Source organism: Sceloporus undulatus, chromosome 5 (genome assembly GCF_019175285.1).
Source record: "Sceloporus undulatus isolate JIND9_A2432 ecotype Alabama chromosome 5, SceUnd_v1.1, whole genome shotgun sequence".
Lineage (NCBI taxonomy): Eukaryota > Metazoa > Chordata > Lepidosauria > Squamata > Phrynosomatidae > Sceloporus > Sceloporus undulatus.
The window spans coordinates 39,900,675-39,917,012 of record NC_056526.1 but is presented as its reverse complement, the minus strand read 5'-3'; the positions used below and the strand labels follow the sequence as shown (position 1 = coordinate 39,917,012).

General features: G+C 41.9%; 2 protein-coding genes across 4 annotated transcripts in view; one reads left to right on the top strand and one right to left on the bottom strand.

The window, feature by feature from the left end:
• Nucleotides 1–4,065, bottom strand: part of GUCY2C (guanylate cyclase 2C) — a 70,135-nt gene extending 66,070 nt beyond the window's left edge. The window contains exon 1 of the mRNA XM_042468571.1: nucleotides 3,968–4,065. The gene's annotated coding sequence lies outside the window, so the exon portion shown is untranslated. The remainder of the gene's footprint in view (nucleotides 1–3,967) is intronic.
• Nucleotides 4,066–4,202: 137 nt separating this feature from the next.
• Nucleotides 4,203–16,338, top strand: part of TTC26 (tetratricopeptide repeat domain 26) — a 43,125-nt gene continuing 30,989 nt past the window's right edge. The window contains exons 1-8 of one of the 3 annotated variants that reach the window (XM_042468574.1): nucleotides 4,203–4,359; nucleotides 4,543–4,680; nucleotides 9,296–9,388; nucleotides 11,815–11,929; nucleotides 12,131–12,180; nucleotides 12,948–13,093; nucleotides 14,860–15,031; nucleotides 15,830–15,904. In XM_042468574.1, the coding sequence (XP_042324508.1) occupies nucleotides 4,543–4,680; nucleotides 9,296–9,388; nucleotides 11,815–11,929; nucleotides 12,131–12,180; nucleotides 12,948–13,093; nucleotides 14,860–15,031; nucleotides 15,830–15,904 (789 nt within the window). In that variant the 5' untranslated portion in view covers nucleotides 4,203–4,359. Of the gene's footprint in view, nucleotides 4,412–4,542; nucleotides 4,681–9,295; nucleotides 9,389–11,814; nucleotides 11,930–12,130; nucleotides 12,181–12,947; nucleotides 13,094–14,859; nucleotides 15,032–15,829; nucleotides 15,905–16,338 lie in introns of all 3 variants that reach the window. The other 2 variants (XR_006104085.1, XM_042468573.1) reach the window with 2 other exon arrangements.

Sequence of the window (16,338 nt, the reverse complement as noted above, 5' to 3'; positions counted from 1 at the left end):
TCAGAGGTTCTGCCTAGATGTCTATTTAATAAAGGGGTAATTAATCGTAGTTTATCATCCTTATAAAATATACAATAAAGAAGAATGTGAGATATGGATTCTGGTTGGCACTCTCCACATGGACAAATTCTATCCTTATATTCAATTCAGTGGATATTGTAATTTGAATTAAAATTAAAATATGATTTGTAGTTTTCTTTGTTCAAAATGCTATAAAAACTTGGTTCACTTTGAATTCGGCATCCCAAGATTTGGTATATGAGTTTCCTCTGGAAACAATGCTGCAGCTAAATAAACTATGGCCTGGTACAAACTGGTGGGAAGCGGCATGTCAGTGCCGATTCTAGGGTTTGGGAGTGTGCACCAACCGCCCGCTCCAGAACCCTAGTCCGTATGGACGCCACCATCTTGGCAGCCTCCTGTCCACACAGGGGCCGCCATGACAACGATGACGCAAAGTGTCCAGATGTTGCTGACAGGAAGTGGTGTCATGGTGGCAGCCCTTCCTGTTTGTGACGCTGCCAAAAAGAAGTCGCTCTAAACAGCTTCTTTTTGGCAGTGCATCGGTGCTGCAGCATGCAGCTGCTGCAACACCAACTCAGGGTGCCACCTGTATGTCGAGCCCCAGGTTTCCTTTTCAATCATGACTCCTTGGTCATAAAATCATAGAACCATAGAATCGTAGAGTGGGATCTGACCACAAGGACCATTCAGTCCAACCCCCTGCCATGCAGGAACTCACAATCAAAGCACCACCCCCTGTGACAGATGGCCATCCAGCCTCTGTTTAAAGACCTCCAAGGAAGGAGACCCCACTACACTCTGAGGGAGTGAGTTCCACTGTCATACAGCCCTTACTGTTGTTCCTCCTACTGTTGGGCTGGAATCTCTTTTCCTGGAGCTTGCATCCATTGTTCCGGGTTCTAGTCTTTGGAGCAGCAGAAAACAAGCTTGCTCCCTCCTCAATGTGACATCCCTTCAAATATTTAAGCAGGGCTATCATATCACCTCTTATTATTATTATTATTAAGCAGCGCTGTACAGACAGTCTTTTTAATTAGATGGTTCTCTGCCCCCAGACTTACAATCTAAAAAGACAGGACACAAAAGGAGAAAGGAATAGTGGTGGGGAAGGGGATCAGGTCCAGCATTTCTTCTCTTCCTCTGAGCCTGGACCAAGGCAGATGGACTGGAGGGAGGGCTCCTCTTCTTAATCGAGGCCAGGCCCAATGGAGCTGGCCTTGCCTTTTCACTCCCTCCAGGCTGGATGGTGTCAGATGCCATGGAGGGAGGGCTCTTCTTCTTCAGGCTAGGCCTGATGGGGTTGGGCCTGTCTTTTCACTCCCTCCAGGCTGGATGGTGTCTTAACCAGTGTTGCCAATCACCCTTGAAGGAAATCTTCCTGAAAACCCCCGAAACACTCCCAAATTCCCTGGGGCAAATGGGTCAGGGGTGGGCCATCTGGGTCGGGGGGGGACGTCTGGGTCAAGGGACTGCAAAGCACTATGGGAAGGCAAAAGGGGCAATTTTCTGGCTTGGCCATTTTTTGGGGGTGGGGACTTCCAGGTCGGCCATTTTTGGGGCCGGGAAAGGCATTTTCAGCCATTGGGGGGGGGGGGGTAGTGAAATAATTCCCTATAAACAGAAAGGCTTTTAATTCCCCAACAGAAAAGTTTGATTCCCTGGAAAATCCCCATAAATTTTTAATACCCGAAAATTCCCCAGAAAGGCTTTTTATTACCCGGAAATTGGGGAATTCCCCGGAAATAGGCAACACTAAAGGACGTAGCTAAGGTGGGGGGGGGTGGTGGGGTCCGGCCCCCCCCCCCCATCTGGACTGGGGATTTTCAAGCTCCTTCCTCCCCCTCCTCCTCCCCTCCATCAAAAGCACAGACTCCGATGGAGACTGGAGGAAAAAGGGGGGGAAAGTTGCAGGGAGGCTGAGGGAGGGAGGGAGGGAGGGAGGGACGGTGTGTGTGTGAATCAAGGCACTTTAAAAGAGGATGGCTCTGGCAGGGGCTCTGTTTGGATATGAGAACAGAGTGACGGCGGTCAGTTTCTTATGGAAATGCCTACCCTGCCTGAGTCCCTTGCGCTCCTTCCTGTGATTGGACAGAGCGCCCATCAGTGCGAGGAAGGAAAGCACCAATGAAAAGGCGGCGCTTGGCAAAGGCCACCCCTTTCCTTCATCAATAGCCACTCACTGCAACTTGAGTAGTTTATCACACTGTTATAGAGTGATTGCCATGGCAACGTGCTGTGGGATTATGGGTGTTGTATTTCAGTGACCTCCCCCATCTTTGGCTGAGCTTTCCAAATGCCCCTCTCACCAAACTGCAAAGCCCAGAATTCTATAGCATGGAGGAATCTACACTGTTGATATAATACACTTTGACACCACTTTAAGTGTTGTAGCTCAATTTTTACAAGCTTTTTTTTTTCTTTGTTAAAGAGTACTGGTGCCTCACAAAACTACAAATCCCAGGAGTTTTTGTTTTTGTTTTGGTAGTCCTGGAAGTTAAAAGTGGTGTCAAACTGCATTATTTCGACAGTGTAGTTGTTCACAGTGTTGCCACTGCTAAAGTTAAAACAGAATATAGTTCCATTACAGCGCATTGTGATCTGGGTTGTTGTTGTTGTTGTGTGTGCCTTCAAGCCCTTTCCAACTTATGGCAACCCTAAGATGAACCTATCCTGGGGTTTTCTTGGCAAGATTTGTTCAGAAGAGCTGTGCCATTGCCTTCCTCTGAAGCTGAGAGAGTGTGACTTACTCCCCAAGGTCACACACTGGGTTTCATGGCTGAGCTGGAAATCAAACCCTGGTCTCCAGACTTCAGAGTCATAGTCCAGCACTCAAACCACAACAAATTTTACCTTGTGGGTCTTACATGACAAATTCCGAAAGCCATACTTTTGCAGTAACTTTATTAAGCCAACCTGCAGCAATAATCTAATTTGAGACTGCTTTCAGACTGCCCTGGCTCAGTGCTAGGGAATTCTGGGAACTGTATGGTACAAACATACACTGCAGCCAGGAATTCCACTGGAGGACATACATCTTTCCCCTCTTCATCCCTTGGCCTGTTGGCCTGCTGTTGGACTGTCTGGTTTATGTTTTAATGATATCCAGTGCATTATTGCTGACCTGCCATGTTTGTTGCGTAACCACATCGTATGTTTTCCTGAGCGATGTGATATTAAAATAGTTTAACAGTTTTTATATTGAGTGTTCAAGATGGATGTGTTTGTGATCAGAAAGAAAATAAGTTCTGACAGCAAACTAAAAGAGGTAAGCACATTAAATGTATCACAACTTCATTATAGGAAAAGAAGTGAAAGTTATCAAATTGGCATATAGAAATAAAATTATTTGTAGTGGAAGAATTATATTTTAATCTTTTGAAGTATTTTATTACTGTACTCACAATTACAAGAAGAAATTGTAAATCTATAGTGTAATAAAATATACTGGTTTGTCAACTTGTCAATGAGAGGCTAAGTTAGTTTTAAGTTTTAATATATAATAATAACTCTGACATAAGCATTACATTGTTCAGGGACGCAGCTGGACCCCCCCCCCTTCCATTAGAAAAATGAATGGTGTGTGCTGCTGCGCTGCCGTGCCCAAGCCCCATTATAATGGTGGCACTTAGTCTGGACCCCCCCCCCTTCCTAAAACCCTGGCTACGTCCCTGCAACACTGGTCTTAACCTTCTCTTCTCCAGGCTAAACACCCCCAGCTCCCTAAGTATAGGTTCCTTAATCAGCAATCTTGACTGAAGTCAGCAACTCTGACCAGCAGGGCTCCTGTCCCTGCTGATTTCTGGGTTTTAAAATAATAAGCAATAATTTGATATCATACAATGAGTAACACTGTGAAAATAAAGCATTGCTAATGAGATTGTGTGTAGTGTGAAATGGGAAGAGGAGGAGGAGGAGGAGGTGGTCAATGAGGAGGGTAACACACCAACTCTAGGGATGCCACTGGTGCGAGGTTATAAGAAGGAAAGAGGCCCCTTTGTCCAAAGTAGGCCTCCCTCTCCCCTTCCTTCCCTCCCTTTCCTCGTCCTGCTCCCTCAACGCTCAGATTCCTGAGCTTTCTGTGTATTGCCTGGCGCGAGCTCAAAAGCATCGGAACGTTGAGCGCGAGCACCGGTTTCCACCCGCCCCTTATTCGACACTTACCAGCTCTGAGTCCGCTCCCTAACTACCCCCTCCCCCGCGAGCGTTGCCAGGGCAACGTGAGCACTGGTTTCCACCCGGCCCTTATTCGAGACGTACCAGCTTTGAATCCGCTCCCTAACTGTCGCCCTCCCCGCGCGTGTTGTCAGGGCAACGGAGTCCCTAGGCTTCACACTGGTAGTAGCAATAATAATAATAGAGGCAGACTTGGGCCTAGTGGGGAAAGATGGTGCGGAGCTCGAGTGAAACGGGGACGGCGGGGCAGGGTTTGGGGAGGCGGACGGGGGGGGGCTTCGTTTGACCCCTTTTCTCAATCTTCTCTCTCTCTCTCTCTTTATTTTCCCCTCCTTTCTTTCCCAGATGCTGTCAAGGCTCAGGCCCGCCGTCGGGAACCCCCTCCTGGCCTCCGAAAGAAGGAAGAAGAGAGGCAAGAGGATCCCCCAGTTTGAGGAGCTCTTAAGCCTGAGGGACTTCACGGGGGCCATTGCTCTCCTGGAGGTACTGAGGCTGCGTCCACACTGGAGGAATAATCCGGTTTCGCACAGCTTTGACTCTTTGTCTGGCTCAAGGCTATGGAATTCTGGGAGTTGGAGTTTGTTGTGGGGCCCAACAAAACTCCCAGAATTCCATAGCCTTGAGCCAGGGCAGTTTTCCCAGAATTCCATAGCTTTGATCCAGAACAACCTCCAGGTTGACACCGCTTTTGACCGCCCTGACTCCATGCTGTGGGATTCTGGGAATTGTAGTTTGTTTGGGGCAGTGCCAGAGCTCTCTGGAGGCTAAGCATCTCATGTAAAACTACAGGTCCCAACATTTCCGTAGCATTGGGTTGTTGTGTGCCTTCAAGTTGTTTCTGACTTACAGCCACCCTAATAATAATAATAATAATAACAACAACAACAACAACAATAAAATTCATTTATATCCCACCTCTGCAGTGAGATTGAGGCGGCTTACAACATTAAACCCGTAGCACTGGGTTGTTGTGGTTGATTGTGTGCCTTTAAGTTGTTATCGACATAGAGCCTCCCTATTCATAATAATAATAATAATTATTATTATTATTTGTACCCCGCCTCTCCAATGAGATCGAGGCGGCTTACAACATGGAAATATAAATGCAGTACAATAAAGTCTCTCACCAAAATTAATAATAATAACTGTAATAAACAATACAATTAAAACTGTTAAAACAAAGCAGACAGGGTAGACGGTGGGAGGCGGCTGAGTCGTTAATCTGGGAAGGCCTCTATCGTGGGGTTTTTCTTAGCAGGTTTCCTCAGAGGAGGGTTGGCCATTGGCGTCATCTGAGGCTGAGAGAGTGTGACTTGCTCGAGGTCACCCTAGTGGGTTTAACCTGGCCAAGCCAGGATTTGTACCCCGGTTTCCAGAGTCGTGCCGCATTACTGCGCTAAACCCTTACAGTGCCGCCATTCCATTTTTGCTCCTCCTGTTGCATTATGGAGTTTGTAGTTCAATCAGTGAGGCCTAAGAGCTCTCTGGCTGAGAATTCTAAAGGCCCCCTCCTTAAACTGCAAGTCCCAGAATGCAACAGGAGGCAGCCAGAGGGGCTAAAGTGGAATAGCAGCACTATAAGAGTGTAGTGCGGTAATCTAGAAAGTCCAGTGTTCAAACCACTACTCCATTGGTCCCCAAACTGTGCTTTTAAAGAGAGTTTGGACTTCAGCCCCCAGAAGCCTCAGCCATGGTCGCCAATAGTATGGGATTTTGGGAGATGAAGTCCAAAATCCCTTAAAGAGCACAGTTTGGGGACCACTGCAACTACACCACTCTGGCATTGAGCCATGGCAGTTAAAGTGGTGTCGACCTGGATTATTTCTGCAGAGTGGATGCAGCCCCAGTTGTTCACTGGGATGGGCACACCTGTTTAGGATATCATGCCTTTTCAGTTCAGAGGCTCAGAATGTGTAAATGTCTTGAAAAAAAAGAGACTGACCATCCTTGCTTTTCTCCTTGGCTTTGATTCTGCTAGGCTGCATCCACACTGCAGAAATAATCCAGTTCGACACGATTTTAACTGCTATAGATCCTTGCTCTGGGATTCTGGGGATTGTAGTTTTGTGAGACATTTAGCCTCTGGTGCCACAATAAACTACCATTCCCAGAAACCTAGAACATTGAGCCATGGCAGTTAAAGTGGTGTCAAACTAGGTTATTTCTGCAGTGCTTATGCAGCCTTAGATAGAGAGTCAGAGACATTGCTGCTTTCTGATACTTGATCTATTGATACTAATAATCTATTATCTATTATCCCCTCTGTTGTAAACTGCCCGGATTCCCAGTGATTGGGCGGCATATAAATAAATCCTATTATTATTATTATTATTATTAATAATACTCTGGATTGTGGGGTATGTTAAGATGGTTTCATCCCATTTTTCAGAATTGTGTTTGGATATAGTACACTATCCAGCAACATCTAGGCAGTGATCATGAATTGTGAGTGGCTTCAGATGTATTTAGATCTAGTACTACTCCCAAAAGATTACTTATCAACTTTAGTACTGGTTAGTTTCCCAATGTAGTCATGATGGTTTGTGAGCATACATTCCTGAAGCTGTAAAGGTGTAGTAGACCTGTTGATCCAGAATAAGAAATCCATTGTTCTCTGCACAATAAACCACTTTAAGGAGATATCCAAATTTTTCTATTTATATCAGTTTGGGACAAAGGCTGGGAATCTGTGCCCATTCACATGTTGTTGGACTGTGATCCCCATCCTTCGTCTGCATTGGCTAAGCTGGCTAGGACTCTTGAAAGCTACAGGCCACCAATATCCAGGCAATTTTCAGTGAGTCTGGTTTAGTTTAAAAAGAAAGTCTTCTGGCAACTTAAAGATTAACCAATTTATTTCAAGCTTTCATGGACTTTCATAGGCTCCAGCCTAAACTTTCATGGATCTGGAGAAGTAGGCTGCAATCCATTAAAATGTATAGGCTAGCCTTTAAGATACCAAAAGCTTCCTTCTTTTTAACAGTAGTTCAATAGCATGGTGCTGTTCAATAGCATCCAAAGTCGCTTTGCCCATTGCTGGTTTAGTGTGATGTTCAAAATTATTGCCTCCTTCCTCTTCTTCTTATTTTCTGTGCTCCAGTGGTTCCGTTCCTATCTCTTGGGCAGATTCCAGATGGTGATGCTGGGAGACAGTTGCTTTTCTAAAAGAGAGTTAAAATCTGGCCTCTGTCTCCCATGCTATTTAACATTTACATGACTTGCTATAGGAACCCCACAGCTGGGGTTGGAGATCTGTCAACCAGTCCTGGATGGGGTCACGCTTCCCCTAAAGGATGTCCAGGAGCGCTTGATATCAACTTCAGTTGATACGCCAGCTGCAACCCTACCTGGACCAGGGGGACCTAGAAGTCGTGGTATGTGCGCTGGTAACCTCTCATCTTGTTTTCTGCAACATGCTCTACATGGGGCTACCCTTGTGTCAAGTTTGGAAACTTCAATTAGTTCAAAACATGGCAGCCGGATTGGTCGCTGGAAAATCCAGATCCATATAACACTGGTCTTAAAAAGCCTCCACTGGCTGCCAATTAGCTTCTGAGTGCAGTACAAGGTGTTGGTTATCACCTTTAAAGCCCTACATGGCTTGGTTGCAGGTTACTTGTGGGAGCGCCTCTCCCTATATAGTCCACCCTGCACTCTCAGATCCTTTGGGAAGAACCTACTCCACCTGCCAAAAATCAGACTAGCTGTAACTTCCCAGAGGTCTTTCTATTATGCCACTCCAAAATTGTGGAATGACCTGCCGGAAGAGATCCATCTTATCACCACCTTAGATGCCTTTAAGAAGGCTGTCAAGATGGATCTCTTCTGGCGGGTCTTCTCAGACTGACCCCTGAAGAAGAACTTTAGCCCTGCCACCTTTAATTGGCCTTCTCCATCTTGCCCAGTTGGTAAAGTCACTGATGTGATTATTTACTGATGAATTTCATTTTATGCTGGGAGGGTTAGAGATTAATGCATTTTATTGTGTTTTTATACTGTATTTTACTATGCTTTGTAATTTTATCCATGCTATAATCCCGCCTCGATCCACAGGGAGAGGTGGCAAATACAAATGAACCATATTATTATTATTATTATTATTATTATTATTATTATTATGCCCAAATAAACTGGGATTTGGAAGACAGTTTTCAACCAGTTGTTGCTTGCTTGGACACTGTAAATGATAATCCTGGGTTTGGATGCTCCACTAAGATATGTCCCTGCTTGGTTTCTTCACCCATGTGTGCAAGAGGAGAAATGAAACTGGAGATAATAAACTGCATGCACTTAAGGGTATATTGTGATTTTGTAAGCCAGGATAGCCAGTGTGTCCACTGGGAGTCCTAGTCTAAAAATAACCTTTCCAGTCCCTGTTTACCATTGTGTGTGAATGTGCTTTATGTATGTTAATGACTGACTAAGGGCCCAAACAGACCAAAATAAAGCTGTTTCGGGTCATTTTGGAGGTATGCTGTTTACAGTAAATGACACACACATTTTAAGAGGCCAGAAGCTGCACCAAAGCTGCACTCCACTCCTTAGGACTGGAGCATGGCTTTGTTGCTGTTTCCGGCCTTTTTGAATGCATGCATCATTTAAACAGCACACTTCCAAAATGGCCCAAAGCAGCTTTATTTTGGTCTGTTTGTTTGGGCCCTAAGGATCTTGTATCTTTAACAGCTGCTGTATATCAAGTGTATGGCTTTTGCTATAGAGATTCTGTGATCTTAACCAATGAATTACTGCTTGTCATGTTATTTTGTAAGAACCCCTGTCAGTCAGGAAAAATAGTTGTCCCAAGTATTTTTAAGCATTCAGTCTTGTTTATTTGCATTCAACTTCTTGTGTAAATGTGTTATAAATTATATATGCAAGTGTCATTATGCAGACTTTTCTGCATATTTTATATACATGTGACTTTTAAATAATTGGTTGAATAAAAGTCCTCCCTCACTCTAAAATTACTGAATTTGTATATTTCTACTGTATGGCTTTTGTTCGCAAAGTAGCCATTATAAAATAATTTTAGAAAATTTATGTGAATGTGCCCACAACTGAACACCATTTAAATCTGTGTTTTCCCTCTTACTACAAGTTTAAGCGTCATGTTGGGGAACAAGAGCAAGATGCAGACCTCTGGATTGGATATTGTGCTTTCCATCTTGGTGATTACAAAAGAGCACTTGAGGTGAGGAAATCTTGCTTCCTCTTGGAAGGAAGAAGGATACTGTCCTAAAGCTAGAACAGTAGAAGGCAAGCAAGTCTTCTTAGAGGAGAGCAAAAAGAATAAGGCAGGCTATTGTGCTAGAATTCTTGTGACAGAACTGTATGTTGTCGTACTATTATGGCTAATTATTTCATCCAATTTAAAAATGGATGTCACGTGTGCTAATGGGAGTACATTGATAATTTTATTATACCCATGTGGGGTCCGATCAATTACGCAACAAGTTCACCATTCTTTTCCCAGAGTGGCCAGCCAGATGCTTATAGAAAGCTCTAAGGCAGGACATGATTTCAATAACCTTCTCCTGCTTGGGTTCCCTAGTAAGATATTTAGAGGCATATTTTGTTGTCATGATTTGTTTGAGTTTGTAAAAAATGACTTCTGTGAAAATAAGTTGAAGGAGAACATAAAGAATTTGCACATGGCCTACATCGCTAGATGGCAATTTACTCTTCAAAGTTAACATCAGTAAAGAAAGTAGATAACAAACCTTTGCTCATGTACAGAGAAATTATTCAAGTAAAATATCAGTTAAAGTACTTCATGTACGTAAACCTGCATTAAATTGAAGGCTACTGTTCATGTGGCATGTTTTAAGTTACTTGAATATTGAAGTGGGGACTATAGTGAATAGGAAAAAATATTAATATATATGAACTGGTTCTTCAGTATCAACTTTTTGTACATTAATTTCTGGACCTTTTGGATGTCAAATATATTTGTTTGTGAAGTAGCATGATTGCAAATTTTAAGACTAGAAGTACTGACTGTGGGAAATATGCATGCAGTTCTGTCTGTGTTTCTTTTCCCACAAGGTGGAGCTGTTGCTTTAGATTTGTCAAATTGAAACGGACAGGTGGCTTACCTGTAACAGTATTTCTTCAAGTGGTCATCTGTGAATATACACAAATGGGTTAATCTACGGCTATGTAGTTCAGATGAACTGTGCAGGCGCAGATTAACCCATTTGTGTGATTCGCAGAGACTATCCCTTAATAAACCATGAACCGACTATGAAATTGTCTGTACCCTGACCCTAGTGTTTTCCTTTCTGCATACTGTTTCTCAGTTTTACTACCATTACCTTTCATCATGGTCCACAATCTAATTGATACCATAGGACTCATAATCATAGATCTGAAATTAACTGTAAACTGTATTTAATTAATTAACTATTTGGAAGTTTATGAAAACTTAAGAACTCTGTGGTTAGTTAATACTTTGTATTTTATTTTAAATCTAGTAATTTTAGTCATAAAATTATCTCATGATGTTGCATCATAGGATTCCAGTCAGTTCAGACTTTTTCAGCTGTTGGGGAGCTGAAAAATGATTTACCATAATAGTTAAATGTACTTGTCAAAATTGTACATCACCTTTTACTTAATGTAACTTTACTTACTTTACTTACTGAGAAGCTAAGAAACCCTGTTAGTGAATTGTAAAGATGTGTTTTGGGATAATGACAAAAGTGCGTGATGAGTATACTCATGTATAAGTCTAGAAATTTAGGTCAAAAAATTGACCCAAAAAAACTGAGTCGACGTATCTGTGGGTCAATGTACCATAAGTACTGTTTCTTAACTCTGATTTTAAAAAAGGAACCATCTCCTGGTGAAAAGCAAGAATATAATCTGTCCTGGATGCACCGATCCCCTCTATCCTCTCATCCATCCAGCCTTAAGATTAAGCACAAGAGTTATGTCTGCTGGAATTTTGCAAGTTCTTTGACATTGTTTTGCTTTGCTTCATCTTTTAGATCCTTTGCTATGTGCCCCAAAGTTTTGCCCTCAATTTATCCACAGGTCATAGCAAAATCCATAATTTCAGCCCCTAAACTTGCCCTCGACTTATACATGAGGTCGACTTATAGTCGAGTATATATGGTACATGACTGATGAGCATTGGTCCTGCTATGCATTGCTCCAGCCCCATTGCGCAACAATCACTTTGGCAGCTATGCTGTGTAGTAATGTAACAGCAGCCCTCTACTGGATACAGATGTTATGAAACTGGCCAATTCTAATTCTTATGTATGTAAATCCTCTTACAAATATGTAACTTCCATACAGGAGTCCAGCCATAAACTATAATCAAGAAAGATTGCTGACTGAGATCAAAGCTCAGCACTGGGTAGACAGCTAGTATCACAATTCTTTCGATACTCATCTAGAATACAGGGACATTAACATAATGCCTTACAGCATTATTGTAAGGATTCCTGAAAAATTCTACATGGAAAAAGCAATGTTATCTGCACAATTTAAATGTTGTTACTGTATTCATAACAACAATCTCAGGCAGGTTCACAACAAGAAGTAAAACAATTTTAAATTGGTGTGCAGTGACTACAGCAAAATCATATTAAAAAGCATGCTTTGTTTTAGGAATATGAGAATTTGACCAAGCAAACTGGCTGTAATCCAGATGTCTGGGTGAATCTAGCGTGCACTTACTTCTTTTTGGGAATGTATACACAAGCAGAACAAGCCGCCTTGAAAGGTAAGATGAGTAACTGAGGTGCAGTTCTATGCACACTAATTTGGGAATAAATCCAATTGAAACCAGTATTAATTACTTCTGAGTAGACATACGTGGGCTTGTACCATTAACATCATGCAACTGAACTAATTCATAAATTTGAAAAACCCTGAATTGCTCCAAGCATTAGCATAAAACTTGTTTTTTATTCTTTGATTTCAGCTCCCAAAAGTAGACTTCAGAATCGCATATTGTTCCATCTAGCGCACAAGGTATGTGTGCATTTTTTTAAAAAAGCCATGGTTGTAATGCACAAGTAAATATATAGAACCATGACGACGGACCTTTGGCACATGACACCATTTCGCCCAGGACCCAGTGGGAAGGAGGAGGAACAGGCGTGCATGCTCCCTTCTCTCCCGACCTTTTCCTACCCTTCAGCTGTCTCTCGGAGACAGCTAGAGGCCAGAAAAGGCACAGGGAGAGAAATCCTACCCCAGAAGTCCCACCCCTGGAGGGCAGAAATCCCACTTCCAGCACCAGGTAACACTCAGTGCCGGGAAAATTCTTAGTTGGGGCACGCGCCCCAAAAATATTCACCATAACTGGAATACAATATGTCTTTGGTACTATGAAATGCAGTTCTGTCTTCACCCCACACCAGCTGACCGCCTCTCCATATTTAACTTTAAATTTTTAGTTTCTGAAAGGCTTATTTGAATAAGAAAGAACTTACTTATGTAGATACAGTGTTGGAAGTGCAAGACTGTGGTAGACTCTGGGCAGGCATGGAAGCTAAACGCCTGGAAACTGAGTGGTAAGAAGACCCATGAGGAAACAGAAAAAAGGGACTGGGGACCTATAGACGAGAAGGCTGATGCAAGTGAAAAAATGGTGTGTAAAAGAAAGGTTATGTAGGGGAAACAAGGTTGAGAAAAATATGGACAGAGAATGAATTGCTTGCTGGCATCTGTATTTAATATTTCATACATCTCAGCAGGAATATTTTATTCTAAATTACATCATATTTCTCTTTTAGTTTCGTGATGAGAAGAAACTCATGAGTTTCCACCAGAATCTTCTGGACATAACAGAAGATCAGCTTAGCCTAGCATCTGTACACTATATGCGCTGTCACTACCAAGAGGCTATTGATATCTACAAGCGCATATTGCTTGATAACAGGTTGGGCCAGTTTTTTCTTCCCTAATTTATCATTCTTAATACCTGTGTAACATTTCATTAGTGACAAAATATTGTAGAAATAGTTTTTAAGTTTCAGTGATTATCTTTCTAACAGTTTTAAATTGTCCCTCAAAATATTTGGTCAGTACAGTTCATTAGGTGCTTGAAATTTAGACAACAAAGAAAAGAATGCACATTTGCAGGGCATCTTGTACATGCCTATGCGGAAGTAAGTCATGCTGAGTTTATAGGACCTTACTTTCAAGTAACTACATAGGATTGTAATCCTAAATACATTTCTTAGGATATATGTCCCACTGAGACAACTTCAAGGTAAATTTTTGTGAGATTCAGCAATAAATATATTATTTAGTGCAGCCAGTTTTCTTTTGTTTTCTTTTGTTTTTTCCTAGATTGTAGTAGACTAAGAATATTGGATACCTCCAACACAGGACTGCCTATTCAGATGAGCTCCTTAAGAAAAGGTGGCTCCTTAATGTATAAAGAAATCCATAGAACTGTTGTAAATACATTTTTCTCTTAGTTTATGTATGTGTGTGTTAGAGTGTGCACATGTGTATATACATATATGTAGTTTGAAAACAGAATGGCATTCATAGGAGAAATAAACAGAAATAAAATTGAAGAAAAGATACATAGCATAAAGAAAGGTGCAGTCACTAGAAGCAGAGAAAGCAGCATAGATTCAAAGCAGTATTTTCAAGTTTTTCTCCATGAACATACTATCTATCACTTTTTTAAAATGTAAAATTATATGCCTTAATTTAGGAATATGCCTCAGATATGCTACTTTTTTGCTGTAGTTTACGATACTCTTTTCCCATTCTTCATCACGTGCATTTTTGTTTCTAGAAAAATACATTTATTAATACCTTGTAGTGTTTGGATATATTATTCTCCTGCTGATACTTTCTCTCTGTCTCTCATACACTCATACAGACACAGACATACCCCTACCCAACAAACACACACTCAGAGTCATGTATCTTTATAGCTATCCTGGAAGCTAAGCTGGGTCAGCTCTGGTTAGTACTGGGATGGGAGACCACCAAGTATCAGGTGCTGTAGGCTACATTTCAGAGGAAAGAACTGCCAAAATCATTTCTGAGTATTCCTTGCCTAAGAAAATCCTGTGGGATTAATGGGGTTATCATAAGAGCCCTGATGGCCCAGTGGTTAAATGCCTGTAGTACAGCCACTTACTCACAAACCACAAGGTTGTGAGTTCAATCCAAGCCAGGGGCTCAGGGTCGACTCAGCCTTGCATCCTTCCGAGGTCGCAAAAATGAGTACCCAGCTTGATGGGGGCAATTAGCTTACAGTTTTAAACTGCTTAGAGACTGCTCAGTGCGGTATGAAGTTGTATATAAATGAAGCTGCTATAGGTAATAGATGACTTAAAGGCACATTGGTTGTTTTCTGCCTTCAAGTTGTTTCTGACTTACGGTGAGCCGAAGGGAACCTTATCATGGAGTTTTCTGGGGCTGAATGAGTGTCCCTTGCCCAAGGTCACCCAGTGGATTTCAATGGCTGTGCAAGGAATCAAACCCTCATCTCCAGAGTCTTAGTCCTACACTCAAACCACTGTGCCACACTGGTTCTCTAAAGGCACATAGACACCTATATAGATTTAGTTGTGCCCTTCATTTTCATCTAGCAATCTTGATAACAGTAACAAATGCCTTTTGAAATTATTATTTAACTAACTTTATTTCTTGATGCTTTAACTAACTTTATTTCTTCAGGGACTATCTGGCCCTCAATGTGTATGTGGCTTTGTGCTACTACAAATTGGATTACTATGATGTCTCACAGGAAGTACTAGCTGTTTACCTTCAACAGGTTCCTGATAGTACAATCGCTCTTAATTTAAAGGCTTGCAATCATTTCCGACTCTACAATGGGAAAGCTGCTGAGGTATTTTGTGAGAATATCTTTCTCTTTTAATTCATTATGTCTTGATGCAAGCTTCAGTTGACCATATCATTTTAGAGTCTACTCTTCAGAAACTCAAAGTAGTGTTTCACTATGTGACAGTTCAGGTTGCCTGACTGGTTCAATTTAGTGGGTTTTAGTTTGGTCCATGGACCACAGTCAGTCTGTGTTGGCATTGCAGATGATCCATGGGGGACTGTACTGATTGATCAGTAAAGCCCTTTTCTGCTATGAGTGGATATGTGTGGAATCACATACAGAAGGACAGGGTGGAATCCTTCACTTTGTTTCCTGAAAAATGCCAGGTATCAAATATCCCATGCAATCTATATCATGAAAATACTTTCTGATAATAAAGCCACCAGATATGGTGCTGGGGTCTCTGGCATATGTGATACTGACTCAGGCTTGCATCCTTCCGAGGTCGCTAAAATGAGTACCCAGACTGTTGGGGGCAAAATTAGCTTACTTGCTAATTAGCTTACTTGCTGTTTACCGCTACGATCTTTGGAATAGCGGTATATAAATAAAACAAATTATTAATATTATTATTATTATCTTTTCCCACTGGGAGGCCTGGTGCTGGTAAACATACTGTGATAAATGCAGTATTTTGAGAGTGAACACAATAAATTACTAGATACAGCTGCATTTCTAATATCCTTTGATATATCAGTTTGACTCTTGTCAGCCATATCCTTATGGCTTCCTTTGATTACAGTTCTTAATGGCAGGTCTTACTGTTGCATTCACTTTCTTATTCATTTCTTTAAAAACAAGGCAGAACTTAACAATCTGATGGAGAATGCCTCAACACCTTTTGAGTTTGCTAAAGAACTTCTTAAGCACAATCTGGTGAGTAATATTTGTGAAGTTTGCTTGCGTATTGTGGTTTGTGGAACTCCTAATACCATAGGCCAAGAGCAAAAGAATGTCTTATCAGCTGCCCAAGAGTATTTTGCTGGGGTGGGAAGCACTCTCTGAAAGTCATTATTCTGACAAAGAGGGGCATACTTTGGAAACTGAATACCGAGAAGAAAAATAAAGTATTTAATTTCAAATATTTGTGGTCAGGATTAGTTATTTTTTATTAATAAGGCAACGTATATGGTTCTTCCCTTTCCCACTTTACTGACACAACAACTCTGAGAGTTGGGTGGCTGGGACAGATTCTGACAAGGTGTTCCTCATGGCCTTCAAGTGAGTTTTGTGACTCAGTGGGGGTTTGAACCTGGAACTTCCAGGTCGCAATCCATTCAATCATCCCACAGGGTTCTGTTTTGTACCCC